The sequence below is a fragment of the Eleutherodactylus coqui genome, chromosome 1, assembly GCF_035609145.1.
Source record: "Eleutherodactylus coqui strain aEleCoq1 chromosome 1, aEleCoq1.hap1, whole genome shotgun sequence".
Taxonomy (NCBI): domain Eukaryota; kingdom Metazoa; phylum Chordata; class Amphibia; order Anura; family Eleutherodactylidae; genus Eleutherodactylus; species Eleutherodactylus coqui.
Window position 1 is genome coordinate 93,294,637 of NC_089837.1, and position 21,507 is coordinate 93,316,143.

The 21,507-nt window shown below is 46.4% G+C and overlaps 1 protein-coding gene across 3 annotated transcripts in view; it reads left to right on the top strand.

Annotated features, from left to right (window-relative positions):
• Nucleotides 1-21,507, top strand: part of RYK (receptor like tyrosine kinase) — a 126,433-nt gene that overhangs the window by 100,353 nt on the left and 4,573 nt on the right. For all 3 annotated transcript variants that reach the window (XM_066598098.1, XM_066598100.1, XM_066598101.1), the window contains 3 exons: nt 11,347-11,456; nt 13,354-13,513; nt 20,147-20,283. In XM_066598098.1, coding sequence (XP_066454195.1) covers nt 11,347-11,456; nt 13,354-13,513; nt 20,147-20,283 — 407 coding nt within the window. The remainder of the gene's footprint in view (nt 1-11,346; nt 11,457-13,353; nt 13,514-20,146; nt 20,284-21,507) is intronic.

Here is a 21,507-nt window from a genome sequence, read left to right on the forward strand (position 1 = left end):
GTGGAGCTATATGGCTGGAGATTCATACATGTGTTTTCCACAAGTCCGGGAAGCTTAGTCGTCACACCTGTGGATACAATAATGGCTATATAAATGACCTGTCACATGCTCCCTACGTATAACCCATGCAGGTAAATAGCCTGTCCTGCGGCGGATGAATAAACTGTCCTGCTAAGTCTCCAGCAGAAACTAATCTGCTTTATTAGCCACGTCATGTTCAGTTCTAGGAACCGCTGAAGCCTTACTTTGTTTTAGCACAGTCTTGTGAAGCATAAGAGAATGTAATGTGCAAACAAACAGGGGCTTTCCTGTGCATTGTCCACTATTACTATGTGGTCCATGTAGGTAAACATGGCCAAGAAGTGCAGGAAGTGGAGGCTTTCCTGTGCTTGCTGTAAATTCACCTGCTTTACTGATACGTCCCGATCGCCTGATCCTTTCAGGCAGCTTCTTTACTTCCCCCAGGAAAACAATGTACAGTAGTAGCCCATATAAAAGAAGGGAATGTCCTGTATTGTGCACGATGGTAGTATCCACCAATATCCGGGGTTATTCAATAATCTCCATTGTATCGGAATTCACTTTACTTTGTTTATTTTTAATAATCACATTGATCTCATTTCTCTGGGCGCTCCATTCAACAAATGAGCTAAGGGAAAGCCGGGACCACCTCTCCCAGAGTGGTGAACCGTGGCTGAACCGGATTACGCTCCGGCGCTTGTGCTACATAACGTGATGTAGTCAAAGTGCTTGACCTCCATTTCTTGCAGTCAGCACACATGTTCCTAAAGTTGTTGAGCTGCTTCTGTTTTGAGAAAACAGACAAGGTTCTAACGTTGTATACAGAAAAGCGGCACCTTTGCTCGTGTATTAGTAAGTACAGCAGCGTGCCTGAGCAGGCATGTATCGGTATGGATCACCCTCCAGGAGCCTGAACAGGTTTGCTCCCTCTGCGCCTTTACTTTCGTTTGTATGACAGATTTTCCCAGATTATTAAATTGCAAACGTCACAAAACTATTCCCAAAATGTAATTTAATCTACGTGTTGGCACTTTAAGACTTAAGTCTTGCCACCTTGGACACATCAGTTTCACTGTTCCAGTGCAGCAGCTTAGTCACCATTGCTTCATTCCTAGAAGCGCCTGCAGCGATCACGTGCTTTTCATCATTCACATGACTGCTGCAGCCAATCACTGGCCTTAGCAGTCATGTCCCATACATTGTAGCATCACTACTGCAGCTAGTGATTGGCTGCGGTCATCACTTGAATGATGAAGGGTGGCTGGACCAAGTGACCGCACTCGAGTGGAGAGATATTTAATGGGTGAATACGGTATACTTTGTTACTACGTTCCCTGCTTTCAGTCAATTTTTGAAAAGTCCCGGTAAACCGTTTTAACTTCACTGCCATTCCAGCTTTGAGCGCTTTCAGCTTTCTTTTTTTAGTAGTCTATATATGGTGCCGTGTCTTGGTCAGGCTTTCGGCTGCCGTATGAACCAATTGGTGTAAGGGGTTTAACTGCCAGGCTAGAGCAGGAACCAGGCTGTTAGTAGTCAGCCAAGCCACCATCATTAAAAAGAAATATGTGCAGGTTCAAAACCCGTTAATGAGGTCAGTAAAAGGGTGTACTGCGCTCTTTAATTGGTTAATGAGAGTGACCGTTCAGGACATCACTGGAGGAGTCTTGTAATAGAGTTCTCCTGTAACAGCCATTGCATGGAAAGTGATTAACCAACAGGATTTGTATTCAGTGAAATCTGTGGTTCAGGGACTTGAAGGGCTGTCTGTGTTGAACATGCAGTGGAAAGATTCCTTGGATTTTTCCAGATTTGTCACAGACTTCACCCATTAATCCACAGCACAATGCAGATGTGGGTACATGGCTTCAGAGCAAGTTATCTTCCACAACTCTGGATTTTGTCCCAAATCTGCAATGCGGGGGTAAAATCCGCTGCAAATTGTGGCTGGGCCTACAATTTAATACCATTTTTCTTAAATTTCTTTTTTAAGTGTTTTGTAATTTGTGTTTTGGATTTGGTGCAAAATCTAGTTTGAAATTGCTATTTCCACAAAAAGCTTTAGATTGATGCTAGTGGTCGTAGCTTCAATTTGTACAGAAATACTTTTCACAAATTACCGTTTATATGCCATAACTGAGGTAGATAAATTTTGTATGTACTGCAAAGAGAAGTGCGGTGCCATCTCTAACCAAATAAGCCTCACTATGTCTTACATGCGCTGACCTTGGTTAATCCCCAGAACAGCACTTCTCTTTTTTTTTTTTTTTTTTGTAAATCCTTATGAAGTTGATTTTTATGTACTGACGGAGGAGGATGGTTGTGCTCAGCATCGTTGGGTACCTCGGTCAGGTCGTGCTTTGCTGGCATATAACTCCCACACAGTGAGGCTTGTGCTGTGCTACATTTTAACATTAATCTTGGCAGGTTAATATGTTGGTGCTCCATGATGAGAGACATGCAGCCTTGAGAGGTTCTTCGTGAACCGCTGCTGGAAAAGGGCCATATACGTTGGGTCCTGCAGCATAGGAGTATGTTCCGATAAAGCTAAGCAGACAACACACACCTGAATGTGGCTGTGTGACATTCTTCACTTTTCTCTTGACATACTTGCGTACAAGTGACCCAATCTTTCCCCATAATTTTGCTTCTGGCTTTAAGGAGTATTCTGCATACTATACAGATTAAGTCCATAACTGGTGGAATCTTCACATCAATTCTGTAATCTTTAAAGCTATTGGAACCTTTGTGCATGATAAATCAATGTACATACATCTTGCCAATTGTCCTGCAGGAAAAAAAATGTGTACTTATTTGTTCTGGTGTTTTTTTTGCATTGCGATTTTCTTCTCATGCACTTATATAGCCTAATACTTGGTTTGCAAGCACTCCTTCATTCAGATTTCCAGCTCAGAGACATTTCCGGCACTGATCAGCTGGTCTTATGTACACAAAAGCTCAGTTCTCCCTCTCTTCTCCTCTTTTAGGTGCTGTGAAGCATAACCACATTTGCTCAGTGCTACACAGCTATTTCTTCATCTTCTGAGTATCTACTGGTCCTTTCCCCTCCTCACTTCTGCTAGGAGCAGATGAAAATTATCCTGGAGTGAATTGCAGCCCTTTGTAATAGTAGCTTTCTCTGCTTTATCATCCTGATCTCCACCAACCCCCATCCGGTATTAGTGTATCTTGACGCCAGCAAGAAGCTAGGGGTTTCCCAGGGCAACACCCCTGTCACACCCCTAGTTCCTGATTGGCTGCATTCGTCAAGGTATGTTAAGGTCCTTTACCATCGTCGTAGTGAGGACTTTGCTGTCAGCCTCATGTAGTGTGTGCAGTGATGTGCCTAGTTGGAGACCAGAGTGGGTATATTCAGACCGCTGTCCCTGGAGGGCACTCGTGTAAATCACTGCTCCCATGTGTTGCAGTGGGCTGGGGCAGGATCCCGCATCTGTACCTGTGCTGCCCCTGCAGTTGTTCAGTGTGCTGCTGCCGTCCGTGAGTACAACCCAGACTGCCTTCGGTACTGTGCACAGATGGAAGGCTGTGCGGTGTTGTGTGGACCCCGCTGCTGGAACTGACCCATCCCCGCACTTCAACCCTGTGCAGCTGTGGGCTCAGAGGTGAAGCCGGAGTGAAGTGGCTTCTGTACAGCGAAGTGTGGCTGCAGTTACTCCATGGACGCCGCTTCTGTTCTGCCCTCCTGTCACCTCTGCGGACTCCCCGCGCTGCAGTCGGCAGTATGCACAGATGTGCGGCTGTCGGCACTACAGGGACCCAGCAGCCGTTCGTGGGCCGTCGGCGGCGCCGCCATCCTGGAATGTGGGCTGTAATGGGCTGTTCACATTACCCCTGGTGACAATGGGGAAGGGGGGACATAAATAACTCAATGGTGGCTCCAAAAATGGAGGCACAGATCCGGTGGCAGGGGAACAGCTGTAGGGGAACTTAATGTACAGCCTGCTAAAGGACCTTAAAGTTTCTTGACTAATTGGGAGCTGGGGGTGTGACAGGACCGTTCCTCCTATCAAACCCCTAGCTTACGGTGGCGTCAAGGTACACTAATACCACCCCACCCGCCCCTGAGCACTGTCCTACTGCCCTCTGTAATAGTTTAGTGGAAAGGGAGTAAATGCATGCTCACAACATGTTCCTCCAGTCTGCAGTGCCTTGGAGAATAATTCAAGCATAGAAATCAAGCAAGAACATTTATGATGAAAACTAATTACAAAAGTCTTAATTTCCATAAACACATTCTTTAAAAAAGGTTTGCAAATGTGTATGTAAACTTTAAGCTGAAGAATATAAACCGAGGAATTAATTTATCCAGACGTTCTACGATAGCAGCTTATTTGCTGTACGTTGTAGTGAGATGTCGGCGATTGTTGGAGATGCCAGTTGGCCGTTGCTGGTGAGGTGCCTTTTGGTTCAGTTCCATTTTTTGCACAAACTGCAAGGTCGCAATGGATGTCAGTGTTGTAGAATAATAAGTCTGAAGTGTGAGACTTCATCCATTGTATATTTTGCTGACGTGCTTTTAGTACCCTGCTCTGTCGAAAACAGGGAGGGTCCCAAACTTGACCCTTGGTTATCTTGAAAAACTGTGGAGTTGCCAGCTTTCAGGGGAAAATGTGAACATGAGGATATGAGCTCCAGTCTCAGGAGATACCAGAGGAATGTGCGTATATTTATTTTTATTACGATAATGGTCTTGGTGTATTGCTCAATCTGGGTCATTCATGGAGCTTTGACAGTCATAGGGGATAATTACGTCCGTTAACTTCTGAAGAAATTGGCTTCTCACTGGATGTTCTGTGACTGTTCCAACTTTCCGAAGGAAATGGTAACCTGGTTAAGATAACTAGTGGTTTACCAAGAAAATCCCCCATTGTGTTATAGGTCAGTGTGAGGGGGGCATTATGTTACTCCTGGCCTTCACTCCATCACTTTCATTTTCCATATCCGTTGATGAATTGGAATCTAACCTCATTGTAAGTGCCCGTTGCCCTTCTCTGCATACCCTTTTACCTTATTTTAGAGTCTCCCCAAGGTGAATAGAATATTCTTATGTGACAAGTTGGTCCTCATGACTGATTTTCTGGCCTTGAAGATATTTAACAATATTTCAGCTTTCAAAAAGGTAAAGTTATTGCCAGGGGCGGATCTAGATATTTTCACATAACACTTGTTTGAACAGACACAAACCTCCATAATAGAGACCTGTAAGGTCCATTAACTCCTATTAAGTGGGCTTTTAAAAAGTTCCAAACGGGATGCTGAAAGTAGCTTCCTTTATATGACTTTAAAGCAGTTCTGAGTGCCAAGACTTTCCAGTGTTTTGGTGATAGTAAGGATCAGTTCAGACGTGATGAGGTTTTTCTGTTAAAGTATTTGTGGCAAATTCTGTATGTGCGGATTACCAGCACGAAAGGGGTTGTGAGACTTTTTTTTTTGTTTTTCCCCCTTTTTTGTTCTGCATTGTGAGTTTGTCTTGACAGGCTGCAGTCAACCTATTTACAAGATGCCACAGGCTGCTGCCACCAATCCCAGCAGCCTGTGGTCTGGGCGAGAATGTGAGTAAGTTACTGGCTCGGTGATAGAGGGTGGTTATTAATGGTAGGTACTCTGATTGGGTCACCATTACTAGTCGGGTGCAACAGGGGGCAGTATTGGCCCCATTCTTTTTAATATATTAACAACATTGTGGAGGGATTGTATAGTAAGATATCAATATTTACAGATAATAGAAAACTATGTAAACTAACACAAGAGAGTACAGGATGCAGTTGCAAGTGGATCTGGGTAAGGGTGAATGCAGACGGTCAGGTCGGATCCTGCTGCAAGAATTCTCGCAGCGAGATGCGACTCGTGCCCCTGCAGTTTTCCGCGGCTCTCCTGGTGTCATCTTTCTGCTCTACGATGTGTCGGCTTACGCACAGCCGCACATGCGCAGAGCCGGCGCGTCAGCGGTGAGATTTCTGTGCGGGCACAGAAATAGGACAAGCCACAATTTGTTTACCACGCAAGATTTCACACGGTCAAATCGCGGCTGTCTGCATAGGAATGCGTAAACCAATGCAATCCAATGGCAGCGTGCACAGGCGGGAAATCTTGCCGCGAAATTTCCGCCCGTGTGCATTCACCCTAAATTGGTGGCTTGTGCTGAAAAGTGGCAAGTGAGGTTTAACACTGATAAATGTAAGATAATGCACACGAGCAAAGGAAATACATGTTCCCGGTGGTTTCCCATTTAGCGTGTAATGGTAACACTGACATGGAAAAGGACTTGGGGATTCTAGTTAACTATCAACTTAACTGAAGCAACCAGTGTCAGACAGCTGCTGACAAGGCAAATACGATAATGGGGTGCATCCAAGTAGGTCATGGGGCACATTATTTAATCCTGCTTGGTTATTAATATTTATTGAATGTTCTAGCTGTTTAGATAAAACGGGTGTTCAATTGAAGTTTCTTCTTAATGTTGTAAATGTCCATGGTGGAGCACAGACCACATATCTGCATTTAGGATATCTGTTTGGGTACTTTTAGGCTGCCTGTCCATGGGCGTTGTGGTAACCCGTGGCGGATCTCTGCTGCGGGAGCCGCTGCCCGGGAGCTGGAGCCGGTAGACTGATCTCTGCTTTCAGCCTATCTGACAGATATGCTGACTACGGAGAAGCACTGCAATTCGCAGCATGAGGGGACGAAATGCTGCGAATTGCCGGCCGCGAGCGTAGAATCGTAATCCTTCTCCGCTCGTGGACAGGGGGGGCGGCGCTTTCCATAGCAAAGCACTGCCTCTGGTTGGCTGCGCGCTGTGACCAACCAGAGGCAGCGCTCAGCTGTCATTTAATGCCTAAGCTCTGTCTCTGATCACAGCGCGCAGCCAATCGGAGCAGCGCTCAGGCATTGAATGACAGCTGAGCGCTGCCTTTGATTGGTCACAGCGCTTTGCCAATCAGAGGCAGTGCTTTCTGGAGGCAGAGATTTTTCAATCTCCGGCCACCAGAATACAGAAGAAGACTGCCGGGGACAGGCAGAAGAGCTGAACAGCGCTGCTAGGTGAGTTAACGTTTTTATTTATTTTTCTACAGCTAGGGATCATTTTTGGGGTAGGGCTTATATTTCAAGCCCCCTTCCTTCCCCAAAAATCATTGCTGCTGCGGTTGCCTTCATCCTATTAATTTCAGAGGGGCAACAGCAGTGCCGATTCCATTGAAAGCAATGGCCTGGCATCGTGCTCCTCTGCAGCAGGGGATTCTTTCGTTCCCGCAGGGAGCCCCCTCATCACTGAACACTGTGACAGTGTTCAGTGATGAGGGGACTCCCCGCGGGGATTAATAGAACCCTCCGGGAGTCCCTTTATTCCCTGTCATGTCTGTAACAACACACGAAGTCTTTATGTGCAACACGGACCTTACAGGCGCGCATCTCCCATCTTTTGCAGGTGTAAAAAAAGATACTTCATAGTAAACCAATGGGTCTAATAAATGCAATTTTTAATTTTTTTATATTTTTTGCGCACATGTGCATAAAAAAAAAAATGCTCTTGTCTGACCGAGTTCTCACTATGTGAAACACTGAACGAGAAGTGAACGAGCCAACAACTCTTTTTATGCCTGCATAAAATGACCAATGGGCAAGGAGCTCATCGTTGGCTCGAGTTTAAACCGAACAATTATCACCGTCGCTCGTTTGAACAATTTTGTGAAGGATAACCTTTTCTTCTAAAAGAACCCAAAGTAAGAAAGTCTCACCACTTAAAATGACTCTCTTTTAGGCAGTTCCTGGCTAGATCTGCTCAAACAGAAGATCGGCTTGCCCTTTCCTTGTAATTCCTCCATCTTCATCTTTTATTAAAATGTTTCATAGGAGTCCATTTTAGGCATTTTTTTTGTTTGTTTGTTTTTTTTGTTTTTGTCAGCCTGTTTTTTAGTGGGGCTTTTCCAGCTGCTAAAATAAATATGGCTACAGATGGTCCTAATGAAGACCGGCCAATTCAGTTTGGCCCAAAATCCCCTTTCCCATTACTGATACAAACTTAAAGAGGACCATTGCTCTTGTTCTATTGCATAATTGTAAACATGCGAACGGAAGCCTCCAGCCTCTCGCAACGGTCATGTTGTTACAGACAAGCAAACAAACCTCGAGTGGCTGTGTGGAGACACTTGCAGCAGGATAGGTGGCCCTGGCTTCTAAGTCATTAATAATTGTATAGCTCAAACTAATTCTAGAGCAAATTATGTGTTATCACTTTATTAGGGCTTCTGCTATAGACTACTTAAAGGGGTGGTCTCGCGAAACCAAGTGGGGTTATACACTTCCGTATGGCCATATTAATGCACTTTGTAATGTACATTGTGCATTAAATATGAGCCATACAGAAGTTATTCCACTTACCTGCTCCGTTGCTAGCGTCCTCGTCTCCATGGTTCCGTCTAAATTCGCTGGCAGCTTGCTTTTTTAGACGCGCTTGCGCAGTCCGGTCTTCTCCATTCAGCACGAGCCGCTTCAGTGTGCTCCCCGCTACAGCTCTTCTGCGCATGCGCAGACGAGCTGTCACTGCTCGGGAGCGCGCTGAAGCGGCCATTCTGCACCATCCTCTGTTAGAGGAAGGTGCAGAAACTGGAGCTGCCCAGCGGAGAAGACCAGCCCAGCCCAGCAGCCCCGAGAAGCCTCCCAGGTAAGTGATGGGTCGGGGGGGGGGGCTGCCGCTGCGCCGGGGGGGGGCTGCCGCTGCGCCGGGCTGCGCCGGGGGGGCTGTCGCTAGGCCGGGGGGGCTGCCGCTGCGCCGGGGGAGCTAGCGCTAGGCCGGGGGGGCTGTCGCTAGGCCGGGGGGGCTGTCGCTAGGCCGGGGGGGCTGTCGCTAGGCCGGGGGGGCTGCCGCTGCGCCGGGGGAGCTAGCGCTAGGCCGGGGGGGCTGTCGCTGCGATGGGGGGGGCTGTCGCTAGGCCGGGGGAGCTAGCGCTAGGCCGGGGGGGCTGTCGCTGCGATGGGGGGGGCTGTCGCTAGGCCGGGGGGGCTGTCGCTGCGATGGGGGGGGCTGTCGCTAGGCCGGGGGAGCTAGCGCTAGGCCGGGGGGGCTGTCGCTGCGATGGGGGAGCTAGCGCTAGGCCGGGGGGGCTGTCGCTGCGCCGGGGGAGCTAGCGCTAGGCCGGGGGGGCTGTCGCTGCGATGGGGGGGGCTGTCGCTAGGCCGGGGGGGCTGTCGCTAGGCCGGGGGAGCTAGCGCTAGGCCGGGGGGGCTGTCGCTGCGATGGGGGAGCTAGCGCTAGGCCGGGGGGGCTGTCGCTGCGCCGGGGGAGCTAGCGCTAGGCCGGGGGGGCTGTCGCTAGGCCGGGGGGGCTGTCGCTGCGCCGGGGGAACTAGCGCTGGGGAGCCGGGGGCTAGCGCCGGTTACCTGCTGTCTGGTCGGCGGCTGCGATGCGTCCGGTTGCCATGGTGACACAGCTGGCGGCGTCTCGGGAGCGCGCACGTCGGGCTGCAGCGAGCGACTGGGAAAGAGCCGGCGGCCATCTTGAGGAAACTTTTATAACTTGCTGAAACGCTGGAACGGTAAGTACGAACCAGCTAGAAATGTCATTTACAGGGGGGCTTAGTAATGTGTGTTTAATGGGGGGGACTGGGCAAAAAAAAAAATTAACTGCTTCCTCGAGACATCTCCTTTAACTACGCTTTTCAAAAATGTGACCCGTCATCCACCAGGCCAGCTTGTCAGTACTTTGCAGCTAGCGTTATGTTCCTGGGTGTACTGACGTTTCATGTACTGTGTGTATGGGGGCAGTTCAAAACAAATTACTACTTAAAGGGGTTGTCCCGAGGCAGCAAGTGGGTCTATACACTTCTGTATGGCCATAATAATGCACTTTGTAATATACATTGTGCATTAATTATGAGCCATACAGAAGTTATAAAAAGTTTTTTACTTACCTGCTCCGTTGTTAGCGTCCTCGTCTCCATGGAGCCGACTAATTTTTGGCCTCCGATGGCCAAATTAGCCGCGCTTGCGCAGTCCGGGTCTTCTGTGTTCTTCTATGGAGCCGCTTGTGACAGAGAGCGGCTCCGTGTAGCTCCGCCCCGTCACGTGCCGATTCCAGCCAATCAGGAGGCTGGAATCGGCAGTGGACCGCACAGAAGAGCTGCGGTCCACGAAGCAAGAGGTTCCCGGCGGCCATCTTCACAGGTAAGTATAGAAGTCACCGGAGCGCGGGGATCAAGGTAAGCGCTCCGGTAAGCTGTCTGTACGTCCCTGCATCGGGGTTGTCTCGCGCCGAACGGGGGGGGGGGTTGAAAAAAAAAAAAACCCGTTTCGGCGCGGGACAACCCCTTTAAGGGGTTGTGCCACAAAAATATAATTAATTTATAGATAAATACACACCGTAATTTCAAACCTTTTTTCATAATTAAACCTTTTTTTTTTTAAATATATCCCCAGATACTCCAGGACTGTTAAAATAGTTCTACTTGCTGTGTACTGAAGAGTCTTTCTGTGTCTGTCGGTACTCAGTCAATGTTCCAAGATGGTCTCCCCTCCTCAGTCTTGCTTCTCTGCAGTAAGGTGGTCTTATCACTTGCTCACTATCTCTCCTGACATCAGAGGAGATGCTGCAACTTAAGGAGCAGCTGCTCACCACACCAGGGATCCTTCCACATACCCATGGGGCAGAGAGAATTAACCCTGAGCAGGTATGACCACCTTAGAACAATTACTGAGGTGGACACGCAATACAATCAGCAGGTGGTCCCATTAGAACGTTGGTCCTGGAATATCTCAGGATAGAAACATTGTTTTCATAAGTGTAAATACAAAGTTTGATCATGATACATGGGCTAGATTTAACTCTAAACAGTACTTTTGTGGGAGAGCCCTTTTAAGGTGCCCATGAACGCAAAGTTAAAGTTGTCCAAAGTGGACAACATTGGTCATATTGGGAAACAATTGTTTGAGATGGAGAAGACAACCCGCAAATGGTTGTTCACAATGGCCGACTGTGTTCTGCCAAAAATGTGACCATCATGTTGCAAGATGTCTTATGTTGTCAGCAGAAAATACAAGTATATGGCATAATCTGCTAATTTCAGCCGATCACTTACCACTTTACATAAGCTTTATGGTTTTCCTTTTGTAACTGTGTCCCTCGTCAGCCAGTTCAGTCTGGCATGTTGCTGAAGGCATTGTACATATGACCGATCCCATGGACGATTGATTGGCTACAATGTGTCAGTTTCATGTGTATGGCCAGTTGTAGACTGTCTGACCTTGATTCTCTTGTGCTCAGTTCTTGGTATCCTCAACATTATGTTTGTTTATTTTCCTTCCCTCTCTTAGGCTATTTCCCAGCAAGATCTTGTACACATGGCAATTCAGATAGCCTGCGGGATGAGTTACTTGGCCAGACGAGAAGTCATCCACAAAGACCTTGCTGCTAGAAATTGTGTGTAAGTGGTTCACTTCTCAGAAATAACTTCATTCTGTTATCTCCTAAAGCTTTCTGATAAGGAACTGGGTGAGAAAACATGGGTTCCTTTTCACGTTTTTTAAATCTGTTCAAACTGGCAACGAAAATTAAAGCAAAAACTAAATAAAAATCCCACAGCAATAAATGTGGGTGTAAGGATCCGTCACCAGACTTAATAATGCATACTGCATAAACTATTACATTTAAGACCTGCCTGATATTAACTTGAACATTTTACGGGTCCATCTAGAACACATTCTTCATTATAATATCTGATGGGGAGACTTTCAAAGAATTACTGTATACAGACCATTTTAAGTTGACCTTTTTACACGGCCCAATGGTCACAGGAGAATGTTATAGGAACGTTCATTTGCCTGATCATCTAGTCCATGTGAAGGTTCCGCTGATCACCTGACCAGTGCCTATTTATCGGGTGATTACATCCTTAATGTGGCACCACTAATGATTGTTGGCTGCACATCTCTCCATGTGAATGGGGGCTATGCTTCCAACAGCACTACAACAATATGGGGGACGAATGATTAAATGAACGATCATTCGTGCTTCATATATCCTGAAACAACCCCCTGTGAAGGACAAAAATAAGCATTGATCTAGTCGTCTGAAACAAATCATAGAGTATAAAGGACCTTGGCAGATATATTTACCCTTGTCAGAACCGGAGATTTTTCTGCTTTTTACGTTCATTTTTTTCAAATGGCTACATGGGGGCTTGTTTTTGTGGGACAAGTTGGATTCATTTAATGACACAATTTTGTCTACCACGTAAGGCTTTGAAAACATTTTCTATTTTTAAGAGGGGGTGAGATAAAAGAATGCAACTGCAATTTCTGGGGAGGTTTTGTTTATGTTTACAGCATGCAAAAAATGTACATGTTCACTTCATTCTACGGGTCCGTATAATTATGGCAATGCCAAACTTATACTATTTTTCTTCTATAGGTCACTATTTAAAAGGTCAAAACCGTTTTTTGTTTCCATTTCCATTTTCTGAGCCCTGTAACTTTATTTTACCAATGATTGGGCTATGTGGAGGCACATTTCTCACGGGGTGAGGTGTAGTTTTTATTGATACCATTTTGGGGTACTTTTTTTTTTATCCCTTTTTAATTCAGTTGTTGTTTGTCTTGTATTTAGGACAGGGTGCGCTGAAAAAGCAACTCTGGCATTGTGCCTTTTTTATATATGTATACAGCATTCACTGTGCAGGATAAATAGTGCAATATTTTAGTAGTTCAGACTTCTGCAGACAAGCCAATACCAATTATGTCTTTTCTTTGTGAGAAAAATGGGAAAGGGGTTTGTTAACTTGATATATATTTTTTTTATTTTATCAGCTTCTTTTACATAGGGGTCTTGAACTTGCGATTTGTCTGTACCTGCATTGCAGTATATAATATCCACCAGTGTTGCCTAGGTATACGTATCCTTGCATGAGAGCCTTCAATAGACTCCAAACTGCTATGCTAACCCAACAAAACTTCGCAGCCATCTTGGCGGAGAGACACCACCCCTCAACTAGCTGCTATAGTCCTGACCGCAGCATCTAAGCAGTTGACCTGCCTCGGTTAAAGCAAGTCCAGTGGCTGTCAGTTGCTGAAAACAGCTGGCACCTGCCAGCTATGGAGAGGGTTCATTTCCCCAACCTGCTTCATACAACCCTCCATGACCAAACAACATATTCTGTATGTGTATGGTGGATGTGAAGGGGTTAATAATGTATGCCGTCTGTGTTGTGAAATCTGCTGACGCATCCTCTTTAATGGAAACCTATTTCCTAGTCATAAATGTCATTTCCAGGCGTTGTCAGTTATCACGATCCTGCACACTCATCCCGGTCTTCTGTTTTTCAGTATCGATGAGTCTCTCCAGGTGAAGATTACAGATAATGCTCTGTCACGAGACCTCTTCCCCATGGATTACCATTGTCTGGGTGACAATGAGAACCGACCGGTACGCTGGATGTCTCTGGAGAGTCTGGTAAACAAGGAGTTTTCCAGTGCGGGTGATGTGGTAGGTCCTTGATTAGTGATTGGATAGGACGTAAGCATGCACTATTTCATCCTGTGAGATGCTGATGCCTGCACTTATCTCTATACAGAAGTCACATGGTCTCCTTTAGCTCATTCAGTACTTTTGGTGTAAATGTTTGTTCGTTGCTCGGGTTCCTTTTTTTTTTTTTCCCCTGACAAGAGACTTGCAGATGGCATAAGGACTGCCTGAATTAAAATGTCTAAAGTTCTGGGCTGATTTGCCTTTAATATTTATGTATCCATCTAGTAGGTTATCACCTTGTACATCATTGTAATATGTTTGTAGTGTTGTTTGATACTATGTATTTAGAGCATGGATAATACACATGTAGCATTAGAGTCCACGGCAGCAAATGCACCTTGCATCCCAGCGTGAATGTTGAATGGAATAATCTAGCTCGCTGCTCCAGTCTCTGCTAATGGGTGCGTATGTAAAAAGAGCACTAGCTCGTCTATCAGGGAATGTATCCTACGGCTATTCCTTCTTTCCTCACGCTCTTGTGTGTGTTTGATATAAGTCGGATAAGAACAAAGGCTTCTGCGTTTGGAATATATTTCATTCGCCTATGACGATAGTTTAAAGAACAAAGGTGCAAACATGAGTAATAGTAAAAGGCAGGGCAGCTGATTAGAGGGCAGACACAGATCGCTGCTTCATTCATTCTTCATGCACAGAGCTAAACAGTCTGTTATTTTTCATGGAGCTATGAGCAGTTGACGTGTTTAATGTCCTGCTTAAGATATCCTTTGTGGTTTTAGGCCTCCCTCACACAGGCTTTTGCAGAAACGCAGCATTTTTCTATGCTGCGTTTACTGCAGATTCCGCCCGGTTTCAGCAGCGTTGGCATGCATTATGCCAGCGTTTTGGCTGCTGATGAAAAAAAAAAATCAATACTCCCCTAGTAGGTGAAGCCATCAGATTGCTGTGATTGGCCAGTGCTGGATGCGTCCAATGTATCCAATGGCTGTGATTGAAAAATAGAACATGCAAAGCTCCGCATTTTAGATGCTGCGTTTTCAGCCTTGTGTGAGCAAGCATCTGTTCACAGTAAACAGACAGTCGTTCAAAGGTAAAAGACTGCTGTTTACACTGAATGGCGTGTCATTCAGCTTTCTGTATGCAGGTACTGAACAATTCTCATTTACACGGGATGATTATTCAGATTCCCAATACAGGGCCATAAAACCAGAGGGAGGACAAGTGGTACCCAGGTTTACAAGGTACAGAGTATAGCAGCTGAGGAGATCCCTTATGCTTTCTAAGCTCCACCCTTCACTTCCTGTAATCTGACTTACTACAGACGGGCATCACTTGACAACTGGCAGTGGACGTAAGCCCCTAGTGGCCAGCATTGGGGTGTCATTTTTCAAGCAGAAAGTATGAACTTTGGTAAATCAAGTAAATTGCTATTTTCCTAGTTCTCACATTGGCTGTCTTATTAACATAAGATTCTTGAAACTATAGTGAGCATTTAAAGAAGGAGCGCCCTTGCTCTGTAAAACCACTTTGGCGCCATGGATGCTTTATTTCTGATCCCGGCAGTTAGAACAATCATCTGAAAGCAAAGCCTCTGCGCCCGCACCCTGACTGTGCCATACGGTTTATGGCAGTCAGCACTAACCCTATTGCTGATGAGACATAATAGTACGTTCGACAGGGTAGGAGACAGGTAGGCCACAAACTCTGCCTTAATGCTTTACACTTAAAAGCTATCGCTAATGCTGTCACCTCTGTTCTCATTCTTGCTCTCAGTTTCAGAACTTCTTTCAAGTGCCAACCTCTGGGGCCCACTATTCATATTAGCCCCTCTCTCCTGTCCTCACCTATGCACAGCTCGCATGCACTCTTTACCTTCTTGGTTAGCCTCAAACCCCCTCATGTCACTAACAAAAATAACAGTCTTCCTCATAAATCTCCTAATCATCTGCTAACCCTCACTATTCTGCTGTTACTAGCTGCTGGGGATATCTCTCCCAATCCTGGCCCACCCTCCACTGCTCCTAGCTATCACCCCCTACCTGACTCACTAATAAAATCCCCAAGCCCAACTGCTAGCCCATGTATACCCTCCCCTGACTCCTTTAAATGTGCGCTCTGGAACTGCCAGTCAGCATGTAATAAACTCCCCACCATCCACGACTTTTTTACTGCTAAATCTTTAAATCTGCTAGCTCTCACAGAAACGTGGATCCAGCAGTCTGACACAGCCTCCCCTGCTGCACTGTCTTACAATGGCCTGCAGTTCTCCCATACCCCGAGACCAGATGACAGGCGTGGCGGAGGAGTAGGTGCTCTTCTCTCCCCGAAATGTACCTACCAGGTCATCCCCCCTGTACCCTCACCCACTTTTCCATCATTTGAGGTACATTGCTACTCGCATGGACAGCGGATGGAAAAGCCGTAGCATGTTATCTACCGCCCCCCAGGTGCTGCTCGCCTGTTTTTGGACCACTTTGCCGCCTGGCTCCCCCACTTCCTATCCTGTGAAATTCCAACCCTCATCTTAGGTGATTTTAACATCCCCACTAATGACCCCAACTCCCCATCTGCCTCTCAGCTTCTTTCGCTCACCTCCTCCCTTGGTCTCTCTCAACTCACAGCCTCTCCCACTCACAGGGATGGCAACACTCTGGATCTGGTCTTCCTCCGGCTCTGCTCTGCTTCCAACTTCACTAACTCCCCTCTCCCACTCTCGGATCATAACCTCCTCTCTTCTCTGTCACGCTCCCTAACATCTCTCCAGACCCACCTACCTACAGGAACCTTAACGCCATTCACACCCAGAACTTTGCTGAATCCCTACAGTCCTCTCTGTCCCCCATCTCTCTCCTCACCTGTCCCAACCTGGCTGCCGCTCACTACAACACCACTCTCAAACATGCCCTGGATGAAGCGGCGCCCCCCAAGGACCCGAGCCATCCGATGTAGGCGGCAACCCTGGCTCACACCTCAAACGCGCTTCATCCGGCAGTGCTCTAGAAGTGCTGAACGGCTGTGGAGGAAATCGCAAACGTCCGCAGACTTCCTCCACTACAAATTCATGCTCAGAACCTACAACCTTGCCCTCCACCACCCCAAACAAGTCTACTTCACCTCTCTAGTCTCCTCACTATCCCACAACCCTAAACGGCTCTTTGATACTTTTCACTCCCTTCTCAGCCCTAAACGGCAGCCGCCGGTGACGGATCTCAGTGCCAAAGAGCTGGCTGCTTACTTCAAAAAGAAAATTGATGACATCCGTCAGGAAATAACTTCCCAATCCCAGACTAGCCCATACCCTAGTCTTGTCAGCACTGCATCTAGCTCCTGCTCACTGTCTGTACTCAGACCAGCGACAGAGGAAGAAGTCTCCAAATTGCTCTTCTCTGCTCGCCCCACCACCTGCGCTAGTGACCCCCTCCCCTCACACCACCTCCGTTCCTTCTCCCCAGTGGTCATCTCCCATCTCACCACTATATTCAACCTCTCTCTGACCTCTGGCATCTTTCCCTCTTCTTTCAAACACGCCATCATATCCCCACTGCTAAAGAAGCCGACTCTGGACGCGACTGATGCTGCCAACTACCGACCCATCTCAAACCTCCCCTTCATCTCCAAACTACTAGAACGGCTGGTTTACTCCCGCCTTGTAAGCTACCTATCAGAGCACTCTCTCCTAGATCCCCTACAGTCTGGCTTTCGACCTCAACACTCGACAGAAACTGCCCTTACAAGGGTATCCAATGACCTACTCACAGCCAAATCGAGGGGCGATTACTCCCTACTGATCCTCCTCGACCTCTCTGCAGCATTTGACACTGTTGACCACAAACTCCTCCTCAGTATGCTACACTCTATTGGCCTAAAGGACACTGCCCTCTCCTGGTTCTCCTCCTACCTATCTGACCGCTCTTTCAGTGTCTCCTTTGCTGGCTCTACCTCCCCTCCTCTTCCCCTTGCTGTTGGGGTCCCCCAGGGCTCTGTCCTCGGCCCCCTTCTTTTCTCTCTCTACACAGCCCCTATTGGACAAACCATCAGGAGATTTGGCCTCCAATACCACCTGTATGCTGATGACACCCAGCTATACACCTCTTCCCGTGACATCTCTGCACCTTTACTCCAAAACATCACTGTCTGTTTGCTGTCTCTATCACCATGTCCTTTCTCTACCTAAAACTAAACCTCTCTAAAACTGACCTGCTGGTATTTCCACCCTCCACTAACCGACCTCCTCCTGACATCTCCATCTCAGTGTGTGGCGCCAACATAACTCCTAGACAACATGCCCGCTGCCTTGGGGTCATATTTGATTCTGATCTCTCTTTTACCCCCTACATCCAATCTCTTGCCCGAACCGGTCAGCTGCACCTCAAGAACATCGCAAGAATCCGCTCTTTTCTCACTGTAGACACGTTAAAAACTCTTACTGTTGCCCTCATCCACTCCCGGCTCGATTATTGCAACTCGTTGCTGATCGGCCTCCCCTGCACCAGACTCTACCCTCTCCAATCCATCCTGAATGCAGCAGCCAGGCTCATCTTCCTGTTCAGACGCTACTTGGATGCCTCTGCCCTGTGCCGGTCACTGCACTGGCTGCGTGTTAAATACAGAATTCAATTTAAACTCGCTACCTTCATCCACAAAGCCCTCCACAGCGCAGTGCCACCCTATATCGCCTCTGTCATCTCAATACATCAACCAGCCTGGGCTCTCCGCTCTGCTAACGAAACCAGACTGAGCGCCCCTTTAATTCGAACTTCTCATTCCCGCCTCCAAGACTTCTCCAGAGCAGCACCAGTCCTCTGGAACGCACTACCAAAGGCTACCCGAGCAATCCAGGACTCGCAGAACTTCAGGCGTGCTCTAAAAACGCACCTCTTCAGGGAGGCATACCGCATTCCCTAAACCAACCCCTCTGTACTCCGCCTGATAACATGCTCCCTGACCTACTGACTGCAATCCCTGCTAGCCATCATAAACCGCTCCTGCAGTCACACCGTTTCTGCCGTCACACGGCTAAATGTCTGACCATTGTCTGTGTATATCACCCCTCACTCTCCACCTCGCCATACCTTGCACATCTCCAGCCCTTTACCTTCTGTATCACCCCATTACTTGTAGTATGTAAGCTCGTTGGAGCAGGACCCGCACCCCTATTGTTTCCATCAATTGATTACTATGTAACCGTGGTTCTGTAATGTTTGTACTTTTGTCTCTGTATCCCCCCTGTCTATGTAAGCGCTGCGGAATATGTTGGCGCTATACAAATAAAGTTTATTATTACATCGCAGGGCGGGAAGGGGTTACTATCTGCCTCTAGAGCATGATGATTAACCATATATATGTCATTATGATTAAATGGTTTTAATGCTTAGCAGATCTTGATGGGGTTTCTGCCCACACCCAATTAATGGTTCCTGCCTCATTTTCACTTCCTTGTCTGTCTTGAGATTCTCTGTAAGTGTATTTTGAATTTCCCGAGGTGCGATGCGTCGCACGGACCTGGCAGATGGAACCCAGTAGCATCAGCAGCCCTAGTCCACCTACACAGAGCAGCTGCGTCATCCGTCATCTCCCTTGCGTAACACGCTGATGACTTCATTACTAGATGTGTAAAGGGAAATGCTTCACAATCCCTCCATAGATCATCTTGTCTGCTCCCTCTTACTATGGTGGTTTTCTACTGTCACTTTTTATATAGATTGCTGCATTGTGTTGTTCTGTGACTAATCTGATTGCCATTATATCAAGTATGAAAACCAACATAGCTTATCAGCGTTCAAGGCTACAGAAATGTCCCAAGAGCCCGGAACATTCCAAAATATCGTTGTGTGTTCTTAAGAGTCTTGAGATGATAGACTTCCTTCTATTGAGAGTCTTGTTCCCAGAACAGTGTAGAAAGTGACCGGGTTCACAGTCATTATTATATTATCACCATTTATTTTCTATGGCAGAGTCCCTGTGGGATTTTTTTATATTGTTCCATAAACAAACTTTTGTGTTTTTTATCTTTTTGACAATTGGTGGGCGAGGGACAAAGTCGGTGAAGGATAGCGGAGAGGGCACAGAGTCTAGACACCATTGTAATGTTAAGGCCAATTACGTAATCCCACAAACTGCTAGTCTCCAAAGTTTATAGATTACTTTTGACCAATCGTCATTGGTTGTTCTTTTTTAGTTCATTCAAATATATGTTGTGCGTACTGGGACCAAAATGTCACAGCACCAATACTTGGATTGCCAATAATGAAAAAAAAACAACACCTTTTCAAGTATATCACGGAGTGCTAGATCCTGTGTTATCTGTTACTCAAGGATCTTATTTGTGCCCCATCCAAGGAGTGCTGTGTTTACTACTTTATGTAAAAGCCAATGGGAAAAGTTATGACAATGGTGCAGTCCATGGAGACACAACAGCCGAGGTTGGCTTAATGAAACTTCTATTGATCTGTATGACCGTTCTTAAATCAACCCTACACATGAAAGCGCCTACTGATCTGCTTCTAGATGTATCTGAAGTCACATGCTGTAAGCTGATGTATATTTTTCTATTAGCCATTGCAGTAACCAGTCTGTAACCTTTCAGAATGCCGAATTCTTCTAACACCATGTATACATTGTTCTTACTTCCAGTGGGCATTTGGAGTAACACTGTGGGAACTGATGACTTTGGGACAGACTCCTTATGTTGATATTGACCCATTTGAGATGGCTGCTTACCTAAAGGATGGCTACAGAATAGCTCAGCCTATCAACTGCCCCGATGAGCTGTAAGTATGACTTCTATAGAATGTTACTAGTATGTAGAGTAGGCTCCTAAGGCTTTACACAGAAGTGACAGAAGGACTTTGGTCCTGCTTTCTAAAGCTGCACAGCCAAGACCCTGCTGGACTGGATTTTCTGAAGTCATTTATACCCATGTTGCCACTATGTTATTTTTATCATTGATGCTTCTTTTTTAATACTTTTGGTGGTTTAAAAGGGATTATAACCCCCTTTCCCTATGACCTATTGGTTCATATGAACTTTTTAAATGGTGGCACTCCTTGTTTGCAAGAATATCTCCTACTCCGACGGCCTGGCCCATTCACACATTACATGGTTGACTTAATGATATCTAAATCTGAAGCATTGCTCTGTTACTTTAGAATGTTTGACCAGACACCTCTTCCCTGGAGGTTAGAATAGGTGACTCAAGTGGTGGCTGACCCTTACCCAAGCTAAATGGGCGGTTATCTTTATGTGTCCTATATTGGAGGTTACGTTTGTGATCATCCCTTTAAAAGGCCACTCCAGCAAAAGCCGATTTTTTTCTATTCCTGCTTCCCTCAGCTCATTGTCTATCACAGATTAGAGGTCTTCTCTGTGTTTTACAGCCAATTCTATGCGCAGCAGAATGCATATTAGCCTTTTACTCCGTACTTCGGTCCTAACAACCAAACAGGTTGAATCAGCGAACCCAAACAACCAATCAGGTAGAATCAGACAACCCAAATAACCAACCAGATTGCTGGAATTGCTTCATAGTACTGAGCTAAAGAGTAAGAGGCTAATATGCCTGCAGAACCCCTGTCTGATGCTCATTAGGCACCATCTTGAGATTATTTACTTTCACTTTCAAATCGATCCTATGATGCATCGGCACAGCATTAGCTAGCAACATGTTGTACCATTTCTGCCGGCTGGGGACACAGTTTAATTATTACCTTCTATATTCATCTAAATAAGCTACAGAGCAAAAGTTTACAGTCAGGAGCGTGAGCTGTGATCTCCTCTATTATAACTGTGTGACAGGAGCTATATGATCACAATCAGTAACTGACAGGAGTGTCTGTGTCCTCCTGTAAGCAGTTTCTGTGGTAGATTCTTGTAACAGCATCACACAGACTAAAAAACTGACCAACTCAGACCTACTTGGGAGTTATGTTTCAGTTTCTAGTCAGTTGAGATCACATGACCATCTTAGGAGAAAAGGGCTGGAAGATTCAGATAGG